The sequence below is a fragment of the Ambystoma mexicanum genome, chromosome 10, assembly GCF_040938575.1.
Source record: "Ambystoma mexicanum isolate Mex_15411 chromosome 10, UKY_AmexF1_1, whole genome shotgun sequence".
NCBI lineage: Eukaryota > Metazoa > Chordata > Amphibia > Caudata > Ambystomatidae > Ambystoma > Ambystoma mexicanum.
This window is the reverse complement of record NC_090932.1, coordinates 792,707,779-792,728,197: the sequence shown is the minus strand read 5'-3', so window position 1 is coordinate 792,728,197 and position 20,419 is coordinate 792,707,779. Positions and strand designations below refer to the sequence as shown.

Here is a 20,419-nt window from a genome sequence, read left to right as displayed (position 1 = left end):
GTTTTGACCAGTGTTGCTGAATGAATATTCTTTAAAATGCACAATTTGCATCACACTTTATATAAAAAAAAACAACATGGTTACTATTCAAGCAGTGTCACAAAAGGAATGAATTGCCATTTGCAACTGTGGGCCACTTTTTCATTCATTGGTGCCCGAGACACTTGTATGGCCCAGTCCGACCCTGGCGGGATGAAGACTCTGCCAGAAGTTGTATCCTTTTGCTGACTTCTCTCCAGAATCCTTTTACCTAGGCCAATCAATACATGATCACGTGCTGGGGATTCATGTCAGAGTGACTACAGCGCCATTGCGCAGTCTTATTGAGCTGACACATTCACCTGAGACCGAATGAGCTTGTGAGGTGCGCTGCGGAAGTAGCTGCCTCCGGAAGTAGGCATTGTTGAGTCTCCTTCTGTGTTACTGCCAGGGACGTCATTTGGGGGTCGCCAGGGGTCGCAGTTGTGACCCCTGAGGTCTGCCTTGCTACCCCTAAAAATAAAAAATTTAAAAAATGTTTTTAAAAAAATTAATGTAAGCTTCTGGACTGTGGCAGCACCGTGTCACTCTTTATTTTTGGAGTGGCTGGCTTCCTTGTTCAGCCCTCTAAAAAAAACAGGGGGTTCCACAGGTGTAACACTTTGAACAGTGATCCTAAATAAGAAAGAGTAGCAATAGCAAATAATTTGTCTTTCGACTCATTAAAGGTTTATTTCAGGCCCACTACAGGGGGGTGAGTCACTGATTTAGTCTGTTCTTAAACACCTCAACTCAGCCTTGCATACATCTGAGGTTGATAAATGAGTACCAACACAGGTTGGGTAATATTGTATGTATATTTGTTCTATATAAAGCGCTTATGCGTAAGTGCTTTATAATAATAGATCATTATCATTTGGCCTTGGAAGTCTGCTTGCATTCAAAGTAATTGTATGAAAGGTTTATCACATTATAGTGATATTGTAACCATATTTTTCATAGTGTACTTAAGAACAATGCTATGCGATGCTACTTCCTGTTTTGTCATGGGGTGTAAGGCCATGTTCCTTCACTTCCCGTGATGTGACTTCAGCTTGTGGTCAAATGACATCACTTCCCGTGATGTCATCAGAGGTCAAAGGTTGTGTGATGTCACTTCCGCTACCCCTGGCATTTTGGTGAAATGACGTCCCTGGTTACTGCTCCGAATAAAGCGCGCGTAGGTACAGGGTTGGTGTTACCTCTGAGTGTGTCCACAGGCAGCACTGGCCAGCACAGATCATTTGCCATTTAAGAAATGCGCACTCACAAATTGTGTTGTCATGTCGAATTTGCTTTTTCTGCACGGTGATCCCTAAATGGACAGACTATATTCTAGGGCCCTCTGTTTGTAATTACAGAAATAGTAATTAGTAATAAAGTGACAATCTGAGTTCAATTTAGCTGACTTTACTTCGACTTTCATTCCTAAAAGTATCATCGAACATTCCCATAATACAAAATACCTAATAAACAAACCAGAGCAATTCAAAACATCAAGTTAAGAATATCGAACATGGCTTCCACCCCTTAGGTGGGGGACGGACATGGTCATTAATGGCCTGCCCTGCTTCGCTCGGGCCTTGGCGAGGGTTGTGGGCCATTACCAACCATGTCTGCACCCCCACCTTGCGGGTGAAAGCCATTTGCACCACGGGGTTCATCTGGGGTGCAAATGTTTTTTTTTCACCCACAGGATATTCCCTGCTTGCGCAGCCAATCGCCCTAGGGATGGGACATTTTTTTTTAAAGATGGCAACCAACATAGCGAAAAGGGAATACGTGCCTTTTCCATTTCTGTGGTGACGGCCAGGATCAGAAGGAGAGTAGGGACCAGAGCTCAAAGCTCCAGTCCCGCAGGTAAGTTGAGAGGGCTTGGGGAAGGGGGGTTGTTGGTTTTGGAGGTGGGGAGATTGGGAGGCAACAGGGAGAGCCTCCCTGTTGCCTCCCATATAAAAAAAGGAAAAAATGTCACCACCCGGGGAAGGGCCTCGGGTGACTGAAACAGCGCACTTAGAATGTATATTCTCGCCTACTGTTCCAGTCATCTGATTGGCCAATGGCCCCTCTCCATGTGCAAATTTATCTTAAGAATCGCATTTTCTATAGTATTCAGCTTTTCCACATAAGGAAGATTATAAAATTGTAGAAAAAATCAATAGATAAATAACTTAAAAAATGAAATATGCAAAATTGTGTTCCTTCAACAAGCCTCTTATAAACAAATATTGGCAAAGTCAATAGTTTTGGCATATGTTGGTGTTTATTGCATTTTACATTTAGCATGGAGGGAAAGAATGAGGAATGACAGCACAGGAATGAAGAAATTACAGCAATGGGGGTTGGGGGCAGGTGCAAGGGAAGCATCAGGGGGCGAGGGAGGAAGTGTAGAGTGGGAAATACGAACTGCATGGCAACAAGAGGGAGAATAAAAAAATCCAATAGATGAAAGCAAGGCCAGCAACCATACACAGGAGCATTCTACAACATTTGAAGGAAGGAGTGACAGGGCAAAGAGGGGGTGGAGCAACAGCACAAATGGGGTGCTGATCCACAGCGCAAAGGTGGGCACAGCCACTGCACTAGAGGGGATAGGAAAGACAGCACAAGCGGAAAGGGGCGACAGGGCAAGGTGGGGGACAGTGCAAAAGGGGAGGGACAGCACAGGAAAGCACAGAGGGGGAAGGGGGGCAGAGAAGGCACAAAGGGAGGAGGAACAGTGCAAGGGGAGGAGAAGGAACAGCACAGGGGACAGCATAAGGGGGAGGAGCAAGGGGCAAGGAGAGAGAGCACAAGGGGGAAGGAACAACAGTGCAAGAGTGAAGGAGCGACAGTAAAATAGCAAAGGAGGGCCAGCACAAGAGCATAGGGCGCAAGAGGGAACAGCACAAGAGGGAAGAGGGACAGCGCAAGGGTAGGGAGCGACAGCAATCAGTAACGGAGGCCATTACTGATGTTACCCGATACCCACCGCAGTGTAGAAGATTGTGGTGGATACTGCCCCCACGCCCAGCATGAAGACCACAGAGGCTCCCGTCCAGCAGTGAAAAGGGGGGTCTGTGGTTGTGCATGGTCTCCTTTTGCCCAGCAGAGTGATTTTTGCTCAAGGCCCCACTTGAGTGTTGGGTGCGAATCCTGAGTCATAAAAGGGGTTCAATAGGGAAGACCAGGCTATCAATATAGTTTCATAATAACATGATGATTGAAATCCAGATTAAGGTACATTAATACATGCAGTAATGTATGCATTGTTGTACCTCGGAGGGTGCACCATGTCACCCAGACACACAACCAGATTGCCATGAGAAACAGATGATTAACAAGATTTGGGCAAAATGGAACATTACTGAATATAGTTCAAGGAGGTGAGGCGCCACTATTGGAGAATGTCAAAGGTCTAGAAGGAGGAACATCAATGGAGTGCCCCCCGCCAAAATACTTTACCCAGCATGCATTGATAGTCGCTCCCAATGAAAAGTCTTTGGAAGCCCAATGCTATTAGACGAGCTTGATGAACTGAGCAGGCAAGATATTTGCCGGATAATCCTGGCTATGCTCATGTTCGCGGTGCTGAATGGAGTCCACTGTCAATGCAAAATGGCCACCTTTTTGATGGCATTCATGCGACTGTCTTTGTCTGACCCAGATGCACGGGGAAGGAAGACTCTTAAATCAAAGTGTTGTGCATGTAGACACCAAGAACAAGACAAATGTGCCGAATGGAAAGAATATTAGACTTAGACTCCTTTGGAGCATTTGATTAGTCCTGGTCAGCCGCAGGAGCACCAGGTGAAAGCCAGAATCCTCTGTGGATCCCCAGTGGTCACAAGTAATCTAAAAAGCGTATTTATTTCAGCATAACAAGAGCATCCACAATCCAACTGGTGATGGGGTTTGGGATGCTCGCAAGGATTCCTAGACTGTGCTTAGAATCTTCTGGTGTCAGGCATTGGGAAATATCTTTTTTGAATTGTTTTAAAAAAAAAATGTTTGCAAAGAAGGGTCAAAGGTACAGGTGGAGGTATACAAGACACATATACATCAATCAATGTACGTTTTTGAGAAACATCGTCAGTACAAAATATAAATGTTTCGGACATTAGTACCCAGCAAGGGAAAATTAACTTGTAACAAGCGAGCTCATTGACCCTCGTCAAGTCATTACCAGCCCGACAAAGCCTTTCCCTGAAGCGCATTAAATGTTCGAATGGCTGGCATGGAAAGAGAGAAGGGCCTACATGTAGCCCCTTCTCCGTGTTCTATGGGGGCCATCTTTGTTTACTTTTCTTCCCCACTTTTTGGTGGCCATCAAGCAAAGGGAGAAGGGACTTCATGTAGTCCCTTCTCCCGTTCCATGGCAGTCATCTTTTTTGTTTACTTTTTTTACTCTTATGGATGGCGGCCATGGAAAGGGAGAACGGACTGCATATCCCGTTCCATTCTGGCTATATTTATTTTTTTATTTATATATTTTCAGTTGCTAAACGCCAGATCGTCTGCCAACTGAAAAAAACAACTATTCGTACCCCAGTCTAATGGGGCGGAGTACTAATAGAAATATGCCCCTCACTGAGGGGGCCATTACCATTTCCAGTAATGCTCTGGGGCCTGCGTTAAGGCCCTCGCTTCTCTTGGGCCTTTAACTGTGGAGGTTTATTGCTTAATTAGTACACATATTTTGTATTATTATGTCATACTATGGGGTTTCTCAAACCCTTTGATATTTAAGGTAGTGGCAGAATCTGCCCCACATTTTCAGGAAGCATTAGGTGCAATCTGTTCAGCACATAATTGTGTGTTTACAGCAAAAGATTTACATGAGCTCATATATCGCTAACAAACTTGATGGAGCATCCACATTTTCCTATCAAAATCCTGACCTCGACAATCTCTATAGTAACTATGAAATCGTTTTGCCTGGTTCTGAACATTTTCAGAAAATGACACTCCACATAGCCCATATCCTAGATTGGGCAGTCCAGTTCAAGCTTCTTAGGGCCTCATTATGGATATGATGGTGTGGTAAAAAAGTGATGGTAAAAGAATCACTGCCCCGGGGGGGCGCTGTTGAGCAGCCTGCAAGATGGCCGCTTGATGCTCGAGCTCCACGCCTAGCCGCCTTCTATCCGGCTACATCTGCGGTTCCCTGCCTGATCCTGGTACCCCGCCTCGCACAAACGACGGCTGCTGGTGGGGGCTCTTCCCACACCAACTCCTGAAGGAAATCGGTCTACGGGTGCCCGTAATCCGCCCGCGTACGGCCCGAGTTGGCGCTTGCCGCCGCCCCCATTGCAGCCGGATCGTGCCTGCATCTCTGGCGCGGCTCCTCCACGCCGCTGCGCCGGGGCTCCGGCTGTCCCCGCTTGCCCGCCCCTCCGGGAGGAGGAACATTACTGCGCCGGCCGCCGGGCCGTGGCTGAGGGCGTGGGCTGAGCGGGCCCGCGGGTGACCATTGCCCGCCCGGCGGCGGACTCAGGGTGCCCACAGCGGCCCTGTCCCATCGTACGCCTCCCGTCCTGCGGATTGGGCGCGACTCCTCCACGACTCCTCCACGCCGCTGGGCCGTGGTTCCAGCCATCTCCGCCTGCCCGCCCCTCCAGGAGGAGGAACATTGCCGCGGCTGTGTGTGTGGGCTGTGCGGGCCTGCCGGTGATCACCGCCCGCCCGGCTGCGGACCTCCCCCTCCGCCCCCGGGGGGTTGCTGGAGATCCGACGCGCTGCAGCGGCCCCGCCTGGACCTGATCGGCATACTACGAGGTGAGAGCCGGGGGTGGCTGTGATTTGCGTCGTCCCGGCCTGCTGTGACCTGGACGTATGGATCGCGGCCCCTCCTGTTGGGTCTGCATGGGGGCCTCTCCCCGCTCCTGAGTTTACGCTACACCTTACCTCCTCCGGGGCGGGTGACCTGCTCCACACCTTATGGACTCCCACCTCTCTGGTCCGGCTTGATCCTCGCCACATTAACCGGGCCCGCCACTGGCAGCGAACCTCCCCGCACCGTTCCCTCTGGCTCTGGGGCATCTCCTCTGCGCACCTCGCCTCCTCAGCGCTCCAACTTCATGTGGACTGCGCGCGGCCCGCCTTGGTGGGGTCCGCCGCTGGGTCTGTGCTGGAGGGGCAGCCGGTCCCTCTGCTGAGCCCTGCATTGGCTTAATATTTTCAACTCCCACGCATATGGTATTCTTCCCTCTCGGCTCGGGGACTTCACCGACCTAGGCCTACTAGGCCGCTTCCTGCGTGCCCGTAGCAGCACGTGCCACTGGATTTGGCTACCCTTCGCTCGGCATCTCTCTCTCATTCTCTACCATCGACCATGTCGAATCGCTCCAAGAGCGGCGCTAGAGGGGGTGCCATGGACAAATTTACTAAGGCGGTCCCTCGATCCGAGGGGGGCCACACATCGACTACGCCGGAGGAACCTGATGCCGAGCAGACCCCCGCGGCTCCACCCCCTGATCTTACGGCCATGATGGAATCGATGGCAAAAAACTTCGCCTCCTTTCATGAGAAGCTTGACGACATCAATGCTAATGTGGCTTCGCTCAAAACACGTGTCGATCAGGCTGGCTCCAGAATTACAGAGGCCGAGAATCGGATTTCGACCAACGAGGACGTTATACACACGCTACAGGACACAGTGGCTGCCTTGTCGCGCGACATGAAGAATGTAAGGGCCAAATGTGATGACTTGGAATCCCGCTCCCGTAGGAACAACCTACGCATCATTGGGGTCCCTGAGGCCGCCCTGAAGGGTCGAATGGAGGAGGCAGTCGAGCGCCTGCTTAAGGACTTGCTTGGCGACCCGGACCTCTCCCCTTATTTCACTGTTGAGCGAGCTCACCGGGCCTTGTCCCCGCGACCCAAGCCTGGTGATATCCCCAGGCCCATTATAGCCAGGATCCTCAATTACCGGGACAGAGACCACATTCTCCGCCTGGCGCGCGAGAAGGGTGAGCTGCGCTTGGAGTCTAACACTATTCGAATTTTCCCAGACTTCTCAGTTGCGGTGCAGCACGAAAGGCGACAGTTCCTTGGCGTCAAGAAGATGCTCCGGGAGCGCAAAGTCCCATATGCCATTTTATTTCCTGCCAGACTCAAAATCACCCACAGGGGCAAACTTTTTTTCTTTACCATCCCTGAAGAGGCGGCGAAGTTTATTGAAATGGAGATACCGCTCCAGGACCTTGCTGATGAGAATTGAAGGAATGTTGGGGAGAGGGTTTACTCGCTACATTTGCTGTCTCTGTAATTACGATACCTCATTGTGATGGTCCATGCTTCCGTTATTGCCCGGGTTGTGATGCCCGAGCCCTGCTCCTCCTCGGGTCTGGGTTGCCACTTTGCATAAGGCCAACATTGCAATGTTTTGCTGCCCAACTGTCATGTGTTCCTCCCTAAACGGCACCATTGCGAGACCCCCACTTCATTAAGACCGCTCCAGTTTCCCACTCATTGGACACATGGGGTAGATGCTATTCGTTTGTTGACACTGGTCTGAGGGCTGCGGAGCCGCAGGGGCTTGCGCGCGGTCCCCGCATTTCCGCTTGCGGGCGGGGACTTCCGTTGGGAGCCTGCTGATATTGTTTGTTTGGTAACAGAGCCGCTGGCTCTAGGCGTGCTAGTGCGTGGCAACGGCGCACCCCACTGCGATTGCACTGTTTTTCTCTGTTCTGTTGGTATGGATTGGCCCCTGTTGGGCCCTTGGGTGGTTTAGGCCAGGTTGGGGTTGGCCTATTTTTGGGCGGCTTAGGGTGGGTGATGGGTACACTGCTGATTCACGGTTAGCGGTGCGGGTGGGGGGTGGGAAGGGGGTTGTTTTTTCAAAAGGCACACGAGGTTCCACTGGGCGCAGGCTGAAGGGGCACAAGCGCGCATGCTGTTTCGACTACGGGGGCCCACACTGCCACTTGGGTTGGGATGTTCACTGAGGATGAATATTGCGGTTGAATATGGCTACAATTGAAATGTCTACTGTCATAATGTCCTGGAATGTTAGAGGATTGAGCAACCATACTAAAGCGCGCAGGATCATGGCGTATGCCAACAGGCATAACTCTAGGATCCTGCTACTTCAGGAGACACACTCCAATGGTCTGATACCAAGGGCACTCGCCCCATCCTGGGGTCCCGCCAGATTTTTCACTTCCTACTCCACGCAGTCCAGGGGGGTCCTCACGCTTATCCATAAATCAATTAAGTTTGGACTACATAAAAGTTACATCGACCCCGAGGGTCGCTACGTTATATTACACTGCACGTTGGTCAATAGGGAATACCTGCTTATCAACACCTACTGCCCCAATGTTGACTCACCGGAATTCTTTGACGCAATAGCCACCATACTTCTAGGTTATGTGGGAGTGCACATTATATGGGGAGGAGACCTAAACCTTATATTGGACACTGTCTTGGACAGAACATCCACGACTCCTAGGGCAGTCTCTCGCGCTGCGCGCAGGCTACGGGGCCACATGACATCCCTCAACATTTGCGATGCCTGGAGGACTCTCCACCCGCAGAAACGGGAATACACCTATTACTCGTCTGTGCACGACAGCTCGTCCAGGATAGATCTGTTTCTTGTTTCCGGTGGGGTAATGGGCGGGGTGGAGGGCGCGGGCATCCTTGCCCGTACGATCTCGGACCACGCCCCTATTACACTGTCCCTGAAATTGGGCACTCCTGCTCCTACGGTCAGCACTTGGCGTTTTAAGTCTGAGGCCCTAAAGGACATCGTGTTTAAGGCCGAAATACTAGCGGATATCGAGTCATTCTTTGAACTTAACTCTCTCCAGGACACGACCGCAGCGGTTAGGTGGGAGGCCTTCAAGGTATATATAAGGGGCATGTCCATTTCCCGGGAGGCCGGGGTGCTGAAGGCCATTAGAACTGCCCTGGGGCAATCTGAGGCCAAATTGAAACAACTTGAGCAACGCGCCACTACCGGCTCTGACCCCTCCATTCTTGCCCAGATATCTGACGAACTTCAAGTATATAATACACTGGCCACCTCCGAAGTCCGTTATTTCAGTCGCCCACAGGCCGCCAGGAGATATGGGGAGGGCGATAGACCTGGGAAAACGCTTGCAACCCTGGTTAGAGGGGAATTGGGCCGTACACAGATCTCCTCCATCAAAGATCGTAATGGGGACGCACAATGGGCGGACTCGAAAATACTGGAGACATTCACTGAGTTTTATAGCTCCCTCTATTCCCAGCCCGCAGAACACACCGAGCAGCATATGCGTGAACTCCTCGGGCAAATCCCCACTACGGAGATTTCCCAACTGACTAGGGACCAGTTAGACTCCCCGATTACATTAGACGAGATAGTGTCGTCCATCTCCAACTTGCCCAAAGGCAAGGCGCCTGGCCCTGACGGCCTCACCGCCGACTTTTATCAGGAACACATTGCTGTCCTGGCCCCTCGTCTGTTCGAGGTATGGAACGAGGCGCTACAAACCTCCATCCTTCCCCCCTCCATGCGGGAAGCGGTAATCACGGTGTTGCTCAAACCGGGTAAGCCGGAAGACGAATGTGGGTCATACAGACCCCTCTCCCTCATGAACCTGGACACAAAGATCTTCGCCAAAATTATTGCCAACCGTTTCTTGCCAATAATGACGCACCTCGTTCATGAGGACCAGGCGGGCTTCGTTCCGGGCAGGTCCACCTCCCACAATATCAGGAGACTGTTTAATGTCATGTCCCGCATAGACCAGGACGCCCATGCTGTAGCGGTTACGCTAGACGCCCAGAAGGCCTTTGACATGGTCTCTTGGAAATATATGTGGCTGGTCCTCGAGACAATGGGTGTTGGCCCCAACATGATAGGATTCATCAGACTTTTGTACACATCCCCCGTGGCGCGGGTTCGCGTTAACTCTCTTACATCTGAGAGCTTCACGCTTTTCAGAGGCACCCGGCAGGGCTGCCCCTTCTCTCCGATTCTCTTCGCACTAGCGATTGAACCGATGGCGGACTATGTGCGTTCGAGACACTCCCGCAAGGGTATAAGATTAATAGAGGAGCCTGAAATCATATCTCTATATGCAGATGATGTCCTACTTTACATCAGGGATCCCGCTACCCACCTCAACCCCATACTGAGAGACATCACTCGCATTGGTACACATTCTGGCTTCACGATTAATTACTCCAAGTCGGAGATCTTCCCGCTTACGAAAATTACCACACACCCCGCTTCTGAATATCCTCTGCGTTGGGCCCCTAACGGTATTAAATACCTGGGAGTACATGTATCCCTCACTAAACCCACCCTACTTACCGATAATTACTCCGCTGTGGCGCGAACTGTTGAGACAAAAATTTCACGCTGGCGCACTCTCCCGTTGTCCTTTGCGGGTCGACTGTCCTTGATCAAAATGATCCTCCTCCCCAAGCTCCTGTACACCTTTAGCAATGTGCCCCTGTGGCCTGGGAAGGCATACTTCACTAATCTTCACACGCTCTGCGCACAGTTCCTCTGGCATTCTGGTGCGGTGCGCAAAAAGTGGACTGACATGGCACTCTCGTACAGACGGGGGGGTATGGCTGCCCCTGACCTGGCTACATACTGGTTCGCGGCCCAAGCCCAGTATGCCACCCACTGGTACCCTGGCGCCCCGGGTCGCCCTCACGTCAAGCTGGAACGGCTGGCATCCTCGGGTATTAATCTGATGACCTTAGTTCTGCACCGACATTACGCACCGGACTCCCCCATTGACCCCTTAGCCGCGACATTATTCGCCTGGTCACACATACTAAACCCATCGCCTGGGACTTCTCCGTATTACAAGTGGCTGCCTGTCTGGGCCTTCCCGGGCCTGGAACCCACGCACGATGCGGCCTTGACCCGCCACTGGGAGGCGTTGGGATATAGGGCACTGTCTGACTTCTACCCAGAGGGCAAATTTATAGATCCCCAGACGTGGAGGCCGGGCCACACCAGTTCTCCCTTAGAGACCCTTCAATACTTCAGGCTCCGCGCTTCGTTCCGTACTATGTGGCCCTCCTTCCCGAACGAACCCCCAGACGATCCTGCTTTAGCGTACATTGCCAATTCGGGCGGGGCACGGGGGGTTGTCTCATCACTCTATCACATCCTGCAGGATGCCTCCCCTGCCCCGATCCTTGGGGCGCGCAACAAATGGGCTGGTGAGTTGGGTCTAGAGATACCGGATGGGTTATGGGAAGGCATGTGCCTACACACCAAAAGAGTTTCCTTCAACTTTCGCTTCCGGGCCATGCAGTATAAACTCCTCAACAGGCTATACTACACACCTCACAGGACTTCTGGGTTTGCTCGCTCCGAGGTGCGCCTCTGCCCGCGCTGCAGGGCCACAGAGGCTGATCACCTCCATATGTTCTGGTCCTGCCACAAGCTGTCCGATTTTTGGAGTGGGGTCATGAACACACTTAGTGCTGTAACTGGAACCACTGTCGATCCCGACCCTCTAGCAGCCCTATTTGGGGTTTGGGGCACCGAGGAAACTAAACGCCAAAAAAAGTTTCTAGACATAAGTTGCATGGTTGCCAAGAAATGTATACTTCAGGCCTGGCGGTGTTCCTCTCCCCCGACCCCTCAGAGATGGTTGGGCATGCTCACATGGTCACGGAACTGCGAGGAAGACTATCTGGCTACACTGCCTGCTCGTTCTCGTCCTAAGAACATTTGGAGTGAATTCACCTCATATCTCAATGACCTGTCTGATGCCACTTCGGAGTCTTCCCCATCCCCGGCACCCACCCATGCATTGTGATGTTACTCAGCCTCCTCTGTTGTTTGTAAAATATTGCAGTCATTATTGTAAAGATGCTATTGTGGCCCGTTGACAGCTCTGCGAGCCACTCGATTCATATGCTTGTTGTCCTATCGTCTGTACCCTGTGAACCTCTGCCAACAAAAATAAAAGTTTAAAAAAAAAAAAAAAAGAATCACTGCCCCTTTCACTGCACCACCATACTGCGAGGTTGGTAATGCTATGGAGGAAAAGCCAAGTGCTGTAGAATTTTCCTCCTCGTTACCTCCAAAAATGGAGGAAAAGGCTCTAATCCCCGTTAAAGTTGTATGGCTCCATGAATGATGATTTAATACTGCTAAAACGCCAACCATAATCTGGTGGATTTACTGCTGATATGAGAGTTAGTTACACTACACCAGTATAGTGGTATTTCCTGTGGAAATTCCGTCTTACTTGTAATGAGGCCCGTTGTACCATTGCTGCATGGAAGAGGCCCAAAGTGCAGCTTTCCATGGATGGGCACGTCTTGCCCTTCTTTCAAAGAAGCTGCATGACAATTTTAGATTTCCTGCTCAGAGTTATTCGAATGATGTGAAAAAACAGAGGGTGTTTCACAGCTTAGTCCCCAGGGATCCCGTACTCAGATGGTCAGGGAAAGGCCAGCGCTTTTGGATCCCGATCCTGGGGGTGGACAAGCGTGGGAGGATAACCTGGGTAGGGAGTCCCCAGGGAGTGTGGGAGAAGCACCTGATGGTGAGACATGGTATCCCCTTTTTCCACAACCCATCTAACAACCATCCAACCCCTATCCCTACTTATTTTATGGGAAATTACAGCTCCCATAATTCCTCCCCACTTCACATTGACAACACTACTGAGCCGAGGAAGATGAGGAATGAGGCCAGGAAGATTACCAGTACTGACTTGCAATAGCTCTGTCCCTTTAATGAGATGAGGCAGAGTCAGGCACGTAATCTTAACTACACACACCTGCCACTTGTTAACACTCCCTGTCAGGATAAAAGGTAGCGCATACAGGCACACTGTGAGTGAGGCTGGGTTCGAGAAAGAGCAGCTCTTTCAGGGCTGATGTAAACCAGGCATGTAAACCAGGCTATTGAAGTTGGAAGGCCCAGGGGCTGACCAGAAGTTGTGACAAACGAGAGAGAGCCAGGCGAGAAATCCACATTTTCAGAAAAGCTGTAAGCATTCTAAGACTGAAACCAAGTGAGCGGAAAGAAGAAACCTTCAAGGTGCTCCAAGGCAGCCCGCTACCCTCCCGGGTGAACAACAGAATTGGGGAGGAGCAGAGGAGGCATTGGTAATGGCCTTGACCTCTACATAAAAGGCCTAGAAGAAGAAGCCCAATTAACACGGCCAGTGAGTGATTGAAGGCAACAAAAGCCCGGTTTGTGTTAAACAGAATAAAAGTAACTGTAGCAAGAGATGAAGGTTGCACGTGTGCAGATAAAACACATAGTGGAAAAGACAATTGCTGAATTGTGACAAAAGTATACAAAGTAACAGAGTGGTCCTGCGAGGCGGAATCACACATTCGAAAGTCTCTGTGAAATGTTCTGAGTTAAGACAGAGCGGAAAGCAAAGGCAAGAAAGTAACCGCGATCCAGAACATAAGTTGAATGAGTGGAAAGTAAAAATATATGAACTTTGAAATGCCAAGAAGCATTGGTGTTGCATGTGAACTTTGAAAGATGCCAAGAGGGCAAAGTAAGAACGTATAAGTACCAAAAAGCATTGGTGTTGCATATGAACTTTGAAAGATGCCAAAAGTAAATAAGAAACTACAAGTACCAAGAGGTACTGGTGTTGCGAGGTGATGCAGATTGTTGATTGTTAGATGGTTTAAAAAGAGGTTGGAGTGGTCATGCAGAGGTGTGTGTGAAATCCTTTCAGTCTCAAAAGTCTTCGACAGTAACGAGAGATAAAGATAAAATGTGGGGAAGGGAAGCCCCCACCAAGAGAATGACAGGCTCAAGCCTGGCGGAGGGAGGCCTCTGTTGAACAGTGAGAAAGTGAAAGTTCATTGTGAAGGAAAACATGGGGAAGGGAACCCCCACAAAGAGAAAGACAGGCTTGAGCCCGATGGAGGGAAGCCTGTGCTGAACTATGATGAAGTTAAAGGTTAAGTGTGAGAAGAAAGAGAAGCTCGAGCCCGGCGGACGGAAGCCTGTGTTGAATTGTGGCAAAAGTGGAACTGAGTATTTGTGGCAAGGCGGACGAAGCCTAAAGAACTTATGGAACTGTTAACAGCTTGAAGCCCAATCCTGAACTGTTGAATTGTACCAGTAAACCAAAGTGTGCAGACTGACAGAACTGTGCCATCCACCCATCCTTTTTAAGAAGCTCTCGAGACCCTGCGGGGCTGAACGTGGGGAAGGGAGTTGTTACTTAAGCCATTCTGACATTTCTTTTGAGACGCTATTTATCCTTTTGTATTCCCTTCACACATTTTGTCATTTGAGAAGGAGGGCAAGGTTAGCTTTTGTTAGTATAGGCCTTTTTATTTTGACTGGACTGACTTGGACTTGTTTGTTATTTGTTTAATGGTTGAGACTACTCCCATTTTAGAGTTGAGGCCAGTTAGGAATCTCCCAACCCCAGCAGAATACCAAATAAAGATTTCTGAAACTTGCATCTATAGTGTCGGCTGTGGATACCAAGCCTTCCTTACAGTGAGGACACAAACTCTCCTGGATATCCCCCCCGTAGGGAGAATCTGACATATGCAAACATATTTTAGAGTCTGAGATTAGAATGTAAAATTAACCAGTTTTTAGTCAAACAGGGATGTCCATAACCTTAAAACAATCTCACAGTGTCAGGGAATTGGAACCCATTATCCATTTTTGGATTTCTGTGCCAACGGAGCAAGGGGAACACAACTCAAAAATAGATGAGCTTTTAGGAGGTTTAATTCAGGGTTGTTTTAAATTGGCCAATGCCAAACCTCCACAACAATAGTTGCGTTGTGGTTGGGATCCCAGAGGTACACTGCGCACCACTACGGAAGGGGATCTTAAGGCACGCCTCCCAGGGAGCTCTAGCGCATTGCCCTCCCCACCTAGCAATGCCCCTTTCCAGTTGCACGCTCCAGTGGAACGCTGATGCTGAAAGGAAACCCATACGTGGAAAACAGTCACGCTGCCCATTTTCCTTCTCAGATGGGCAGAAATGGATTATTTTATTTTGATGACTGTCAGCTGAGATGAACACTCCTCTTGTGAAAGAAAGCACTGGATTCACAGACACACTTGTGTTTTCACTGTTGTTTTATTCTTCTTTCGTTATTGGATTCGGATTTCTCCAGTAACAATTAAACCACAAAAAAAGACAAACACATAATTAAACAAACCACACAAGGTAAAAGGTTTATACACTATGCAGAGCAATTTCCCACCTTAAATGAGCTCTTGATACAAAGGCGTGTCAACTGTACAAAAAAGAGGTATCATTACAATTCGTCATTAAAAAGAGTGCATCCCGATAAAACCTAACATTATAATCCTTAAAAAACGTGTTTAAAAATTCCTAACCTATATCAGAATAATATGTGCAAAGCAGAAAAGAAATGTTGTTTTATTCCATTTGGCCCTTGGGATTTTGAAAACCTCGACCCCCAAAACGGTCTGATGTATAGTACTTAGTGGGCGAAAGCTTAGTTGCACATAAAGGGCCTGATTCATAGAGCCTTTTCCTATGAGATTGCGCCATTATAAAACGCCCAAGTATACTAATTCGAAGGAATATAACATTTAGAAACATGCATGCCTCCTCAAAATGCTTTTAGGCATTCAAATATACCATGGTCCTATGCGTTCATGCTGTGAAATCTCACCTGCTGTTTCACCTTTGCACTAGTGGTGCCCTATGCCCCCTACTTTGGCAGAGCACTATTTAGAAGGTGGAGTTCAAGAAGGAACAGCGGAAAATCCATTTGGCTCCCTGCATGTGAACATTCGCTTTGCAGAGACTGGTGCCTCCCCAATAACCCTTAATGTTCTGGTTTAAAGTGTTTTTTTCCAGATCGCATGAGAGGCAATTGCAGCCTGTTCTGCTTCACTGTGTGGGAAATGGTTCTGCGAGTGCCCAATTGCCCGTAGCAAACAGCACTCACTTCTGGGTGACCTCGAGCTCATAAGGAAAACATTTTTTTTTTTTGGGAGAAGAGGTTTAGAGCTCTTCCAATGGAAGCGTGTTAATCTGACTGCTAAAATTGTACTAAACACGAACTGGGTTATCCAGTCAGAGCAGCGAACCACTGTCCGATAACCCCCTCCTGGAAGCCACGCTGAACTGATGTCACGCTCTCCCTCTTTTCCCATGGCCGTAACAGATGTAAAGCATGTTTTTTTCCAAAAAAGCGAATTTTTCATAAAGGATGTCGCTGCCAAAGCCTTATGCAACGACCTCTTTTCGGCATGCACGAACAGATACTTCTGGTTAATATGAGGCTAGCCATGCTCCACAATGTCTAAACCTCTTTCCAAATTGGGGAAAACGCAAGTAAACACATTTTGTGTTGCGCAGCAGAGCATGGAGCTGTTTAAATATTTAGAAATGTGTGCCTGCATGTGAAGGTTGATTGACCATATTAAAATACCCAATTAAAATGATTATGCAAGCAAATCCCCTGGTTTTCCCATTACATTCAAATACTCTACAAAAGGCGTCAGCTTTAAAATACTTTACTTCCAGAAACAATGTTCTCTGCATCGGTGTCCAAGATTCAAAATATGTGTTCTTCCACAAGTGAAAACAAGGGTCTCTGGTAAACATTGACATGTTTGTGTAGTAGGGGTGAGTGCCCTTCTTTCTGTGAACTTACTTGAAAAAAGGAGTTGTGACTATTTTATAAAAATAAGTATGTCCAAAGGTTTTGTCATGATATGATAGGTTATTTATAACACGCTTAAAACCCAGAGGTTTCTAAGCACGAACCCGGGGATCGAACCTGGCGTTCTCCGTGCCGTCTTGCTTCCAAGGTGAGCACTTTGCCCCTGAGCTATCCTCCATTGAGATTTCTTTATTTAAGCACTGTTGGTAAACATGGGCACTACATTGAGCTTAGCAAAGTGGCTTTTGTTCTATAAAATCAATACCACATTGTGACTTTAACACTGTATTGTTTTGTTTTAGAATGTTCCAGGAATTGGGAGCAAGTACAACATTCAGTTTACAACAGAGGACCTCAAAACTAAAGTAAGTGTGAATACTAGATATGCATCTTGAGTCATTTCAGTCAGATCCAAATGTATAGTGCATGGCTAGGACCCTTTGCCTGTAGACCAATGTGTAACTAGTCCTCTTTCCATGGGCAACCGTGAGAGAGGAGAGGGGGATACATAATCAAAATGTTGTGTTCCTGCAGGGTGCATCCAAAAGGAACTGTTTTAAAACCAATATTTCACATTTCATCTACTATTACTCAAACTTTGAGTTCATGTTTATTTGTGCATCCAACAAGCAACAGATGATTTAATGCATTAACTGGGAATGTATTTGTTTAGAAAAATAAACAGTATTTATTAGTATTAGTGTTGAAATAAAAGCAGGTTCATTTCAGAATATTGACAATAGATTTGGGGCCTGATTCATGGATTTATTTGCGTGTAAAATCGGGAACTTCCCGCCAAACTGCATGCGAAACACTACTTGTCGATTCATGAAACCGACTGCGTAGGACTTCTCCAGGACTTGTGTGGAGTCCGTGCAGGCTCGGCACGGCTCTGTGAACGACTGAGTGCCTTGCGCAAGACTCCACACAGGGGGTGGGCGTGGCCTGTGTAGGTGCCAGAGTAGGGGGCGGAACACGCAAAATGGCAAAGAAGAAGCCAGAAAGCGGACGTTACGAGGGACAGACCGCAGGCAGTACTTAGCACGCCCACAAATGCGCACGACAAAGCGTATTCATGGATGTGACCGTCCGGAAGCAGGTGTATGAACTTGCGCAGAGCAATTGCATTTCTGGAGGTGAGTGTGCATGTCGGATTTCAGAGTGCGTACACACAGACTGGGTTCTGATCATACTTAGGGGTGCATATACACAGCGTAGCTTGGTGCAGGGACTGTTTACCGGAGTTCGCATGCAATTTGACCAGGAATATATATGCTTTCCGTGTACCTGTACACGTGTCCTCAGAGTGCTGGTTACAGTTACAGGGGACCCCATGCAGGATTCACGAGATGGAGGCCCGCTTCTGGGGGACCCACGCACTGTTTGAAGGGTGCATGTATTCGCACACAGATGTGCATGCAAAGGTAGCTGTTCTGGCTGTTTTTGTTTTGCATGTGGCGTGTTGGGGGTGTTCTGGGCGCAACCTGTGTGTATGGTAACTTTGCACAGTCAATTCCATAAATGTGCAGGCACATATTTTTTATTCTGCGTGCAGGCTCTTGCAGTGTTATTCTCGGCATGCACCAATTGTGGGAGAAATGCACACTTTTCCATGAATCGGGCCATTAACGCATTTCTTATTAGCCATAGGACATACAAAAATAATTACCAATTATGCTATACATTACTAATGAGAATATGTGTTAAAAAATGTACATACAATCTCAATATATAAGTATGATCACTTGATGAAATGGTAAATCAATGTATAATGAATGGGTCACTTATATCAATAATAATCACAGGCCATACATAGTCAATGCAGTCGAAGCGTGTGTTTCAGCGTCTACTGTAGCTAGTTCAAATGCTTTCATCAGGGCTAAAGAAAAGTAAATTACAGTCAGAGAAACGCCTCAATAGCCAAGACAGACTTCAATCAGTAGATGAGCAGACAAGCAAAGAATTATCTTAATTATCTTTTATGACATCCAGCTACAATGTACAAAATAAGTAAACTGCCTCTAGTTGTGCACACTAATTTGTCAGAAGACCGATAATTATATGAAAAGAAAAAAGAGTCCCAAACTTAAGCACCCTCGTGCCCCTTGCACCCCTTCAAACTGATCACAAACAATTATTTAAGTATATATATATATATATATATCACTTTATAGGAATGGTTCACAAAATAATAAGTCAAGTGTATCACAAAAAAGATTTAATCACAGAAAATAAACGTATATATATCTGGAGTCAAAAAATAACCATCGACACCATGAAGCTCTGCCAAATCATTAATCTGTCCTCTCATGTGCTCACCAAGCCTCAAACTTCGGTCCTTTCCCTTGGTCTCAATTTTTGTTCCACCAAGGCTTTCGACTACGTTCAGGCACGTCTAGATTTAGACACATTTTTTCGCAAGATTAAACTCAAGAAATTCTTCAGCACAAATCCCATGGTCATCAAGCCCTCTGTACATCGCACTGGCCGTACTGACCTCCTCATTTCGGATATTCCATCGCTCATGGATCTAGCTTGTCTGGAAGATACCCAGTTTGATCCTGCTAATGTTGAGTTTACTGACTTTGACATTAACCCCAACTGGGACATACATACCAGGCTCAAAAACAAATCTAAATTTAATCCACAGTTTCCCGTGGGTGGTTGTATTGAAGCATTCTATGATTTATGTGTCAGTGATCTGAGAAAATTACAGACAAGTACTGTCAGTGCTAAACACAATCTCAGTGCCTTACAACTTCAGGCCATTGGCGAATTACAAAACCTGCCCAACATTGTCATCAAGCAGGCCGATAAGGGATCGAATGTAGTGATCCAAGACAGAGTCCACTATGCTACTGAGGCCAATCACCAGCTCAGGGACCGACTGTGCTATGCCAAATTATCAAAAAATCCTTTTCTTGATATACAGTCGCAACTGAATAGCCTCTGTACCAAGTGGGCTGATATTGGCCTCATTGAAGAGGATCTAGCCAAATTCCTTGTTCCCTCCTGCCACACCGTACCTACTATCTATTTCTTACCTAAGACACATAAATCTCTTACTCACCCACCTGGGAGACCCATTGTTACATTATGTGGTTCCCTGGTTGAGCACTTGGCACAATTCATTGACGAGACTTTGTTTCCTTTTGTTTCGGTTCTTGCCTTCTTATTTGCGGGACACTAAGGATTTTTTGCAACACATCACCAATACACCTTGGGAGGAGGGGCTTCTTTTGGCCACCCTTGATCATCAAGTGGGAATGGGAGCCTGCAAATATTTTTTGGATACTCGTTCATTGAACTACCATGGCCAGAGCTCCATGATTCTAGAGATGTTGTTTTTTTGCCTCACAAACAATGTCTTTCTGTTTGAGGGTGCCTTTTATCGGCAAGTAAGGGGCACTGCCATGGGCAGTACCTTTGCCCCACCATACGCAAATCTGACGATGGGATGGTGGGAGGCTACTTTTCTATGTGACCTGCTTGCATCTAGTTTTCCAATATATCGACGATGTGTTTGTAATCTGAAAGGGTACTGAAATCGACTGGCAACTGTTTGTGAAAAGTATTAATACCAATCTGGCCAATTTACGTTTTACAGAATGCCATAGTACCACTGAGGTTATCTATCTTGATGTGGTGGTAACTTTAGAAAGATCTGGTTTTCACACAGCATTGCATAAAAAACCCTCCAATACTGCTCTACCTCTGCATGCCACTAGTTGTCACCCTATGTCATGTAAAAGAAGCATTCCCTACGCGAATTCATTCGTGACCTTGCATCCTTTGATTATTA

General features: G+C 47.9%; 1 protein-coding gene across 1 annotated transcript in view; it reads left to right on the top strand.

Annotated features, from left to right (window-relative positions):
* RARRES1 (retinoic acid receptor responder 1) overlaps positions 1-20,419 on the top strand; it is a 172,179-nt gene that overhangs the window by 86,673 nt on the left and 65,087 nt on the right. Inside the window, exon 2 of the mRNA XM_069618452.1 lies at positions 16,920-16,982. Coding sequence (XP_069474553.1) covers positions 16,920-16,982 — 63 coding nt within the window. The remainder of the gene's footprint in view (positions 1-16,919; positions 16,983-20,419) is intronic.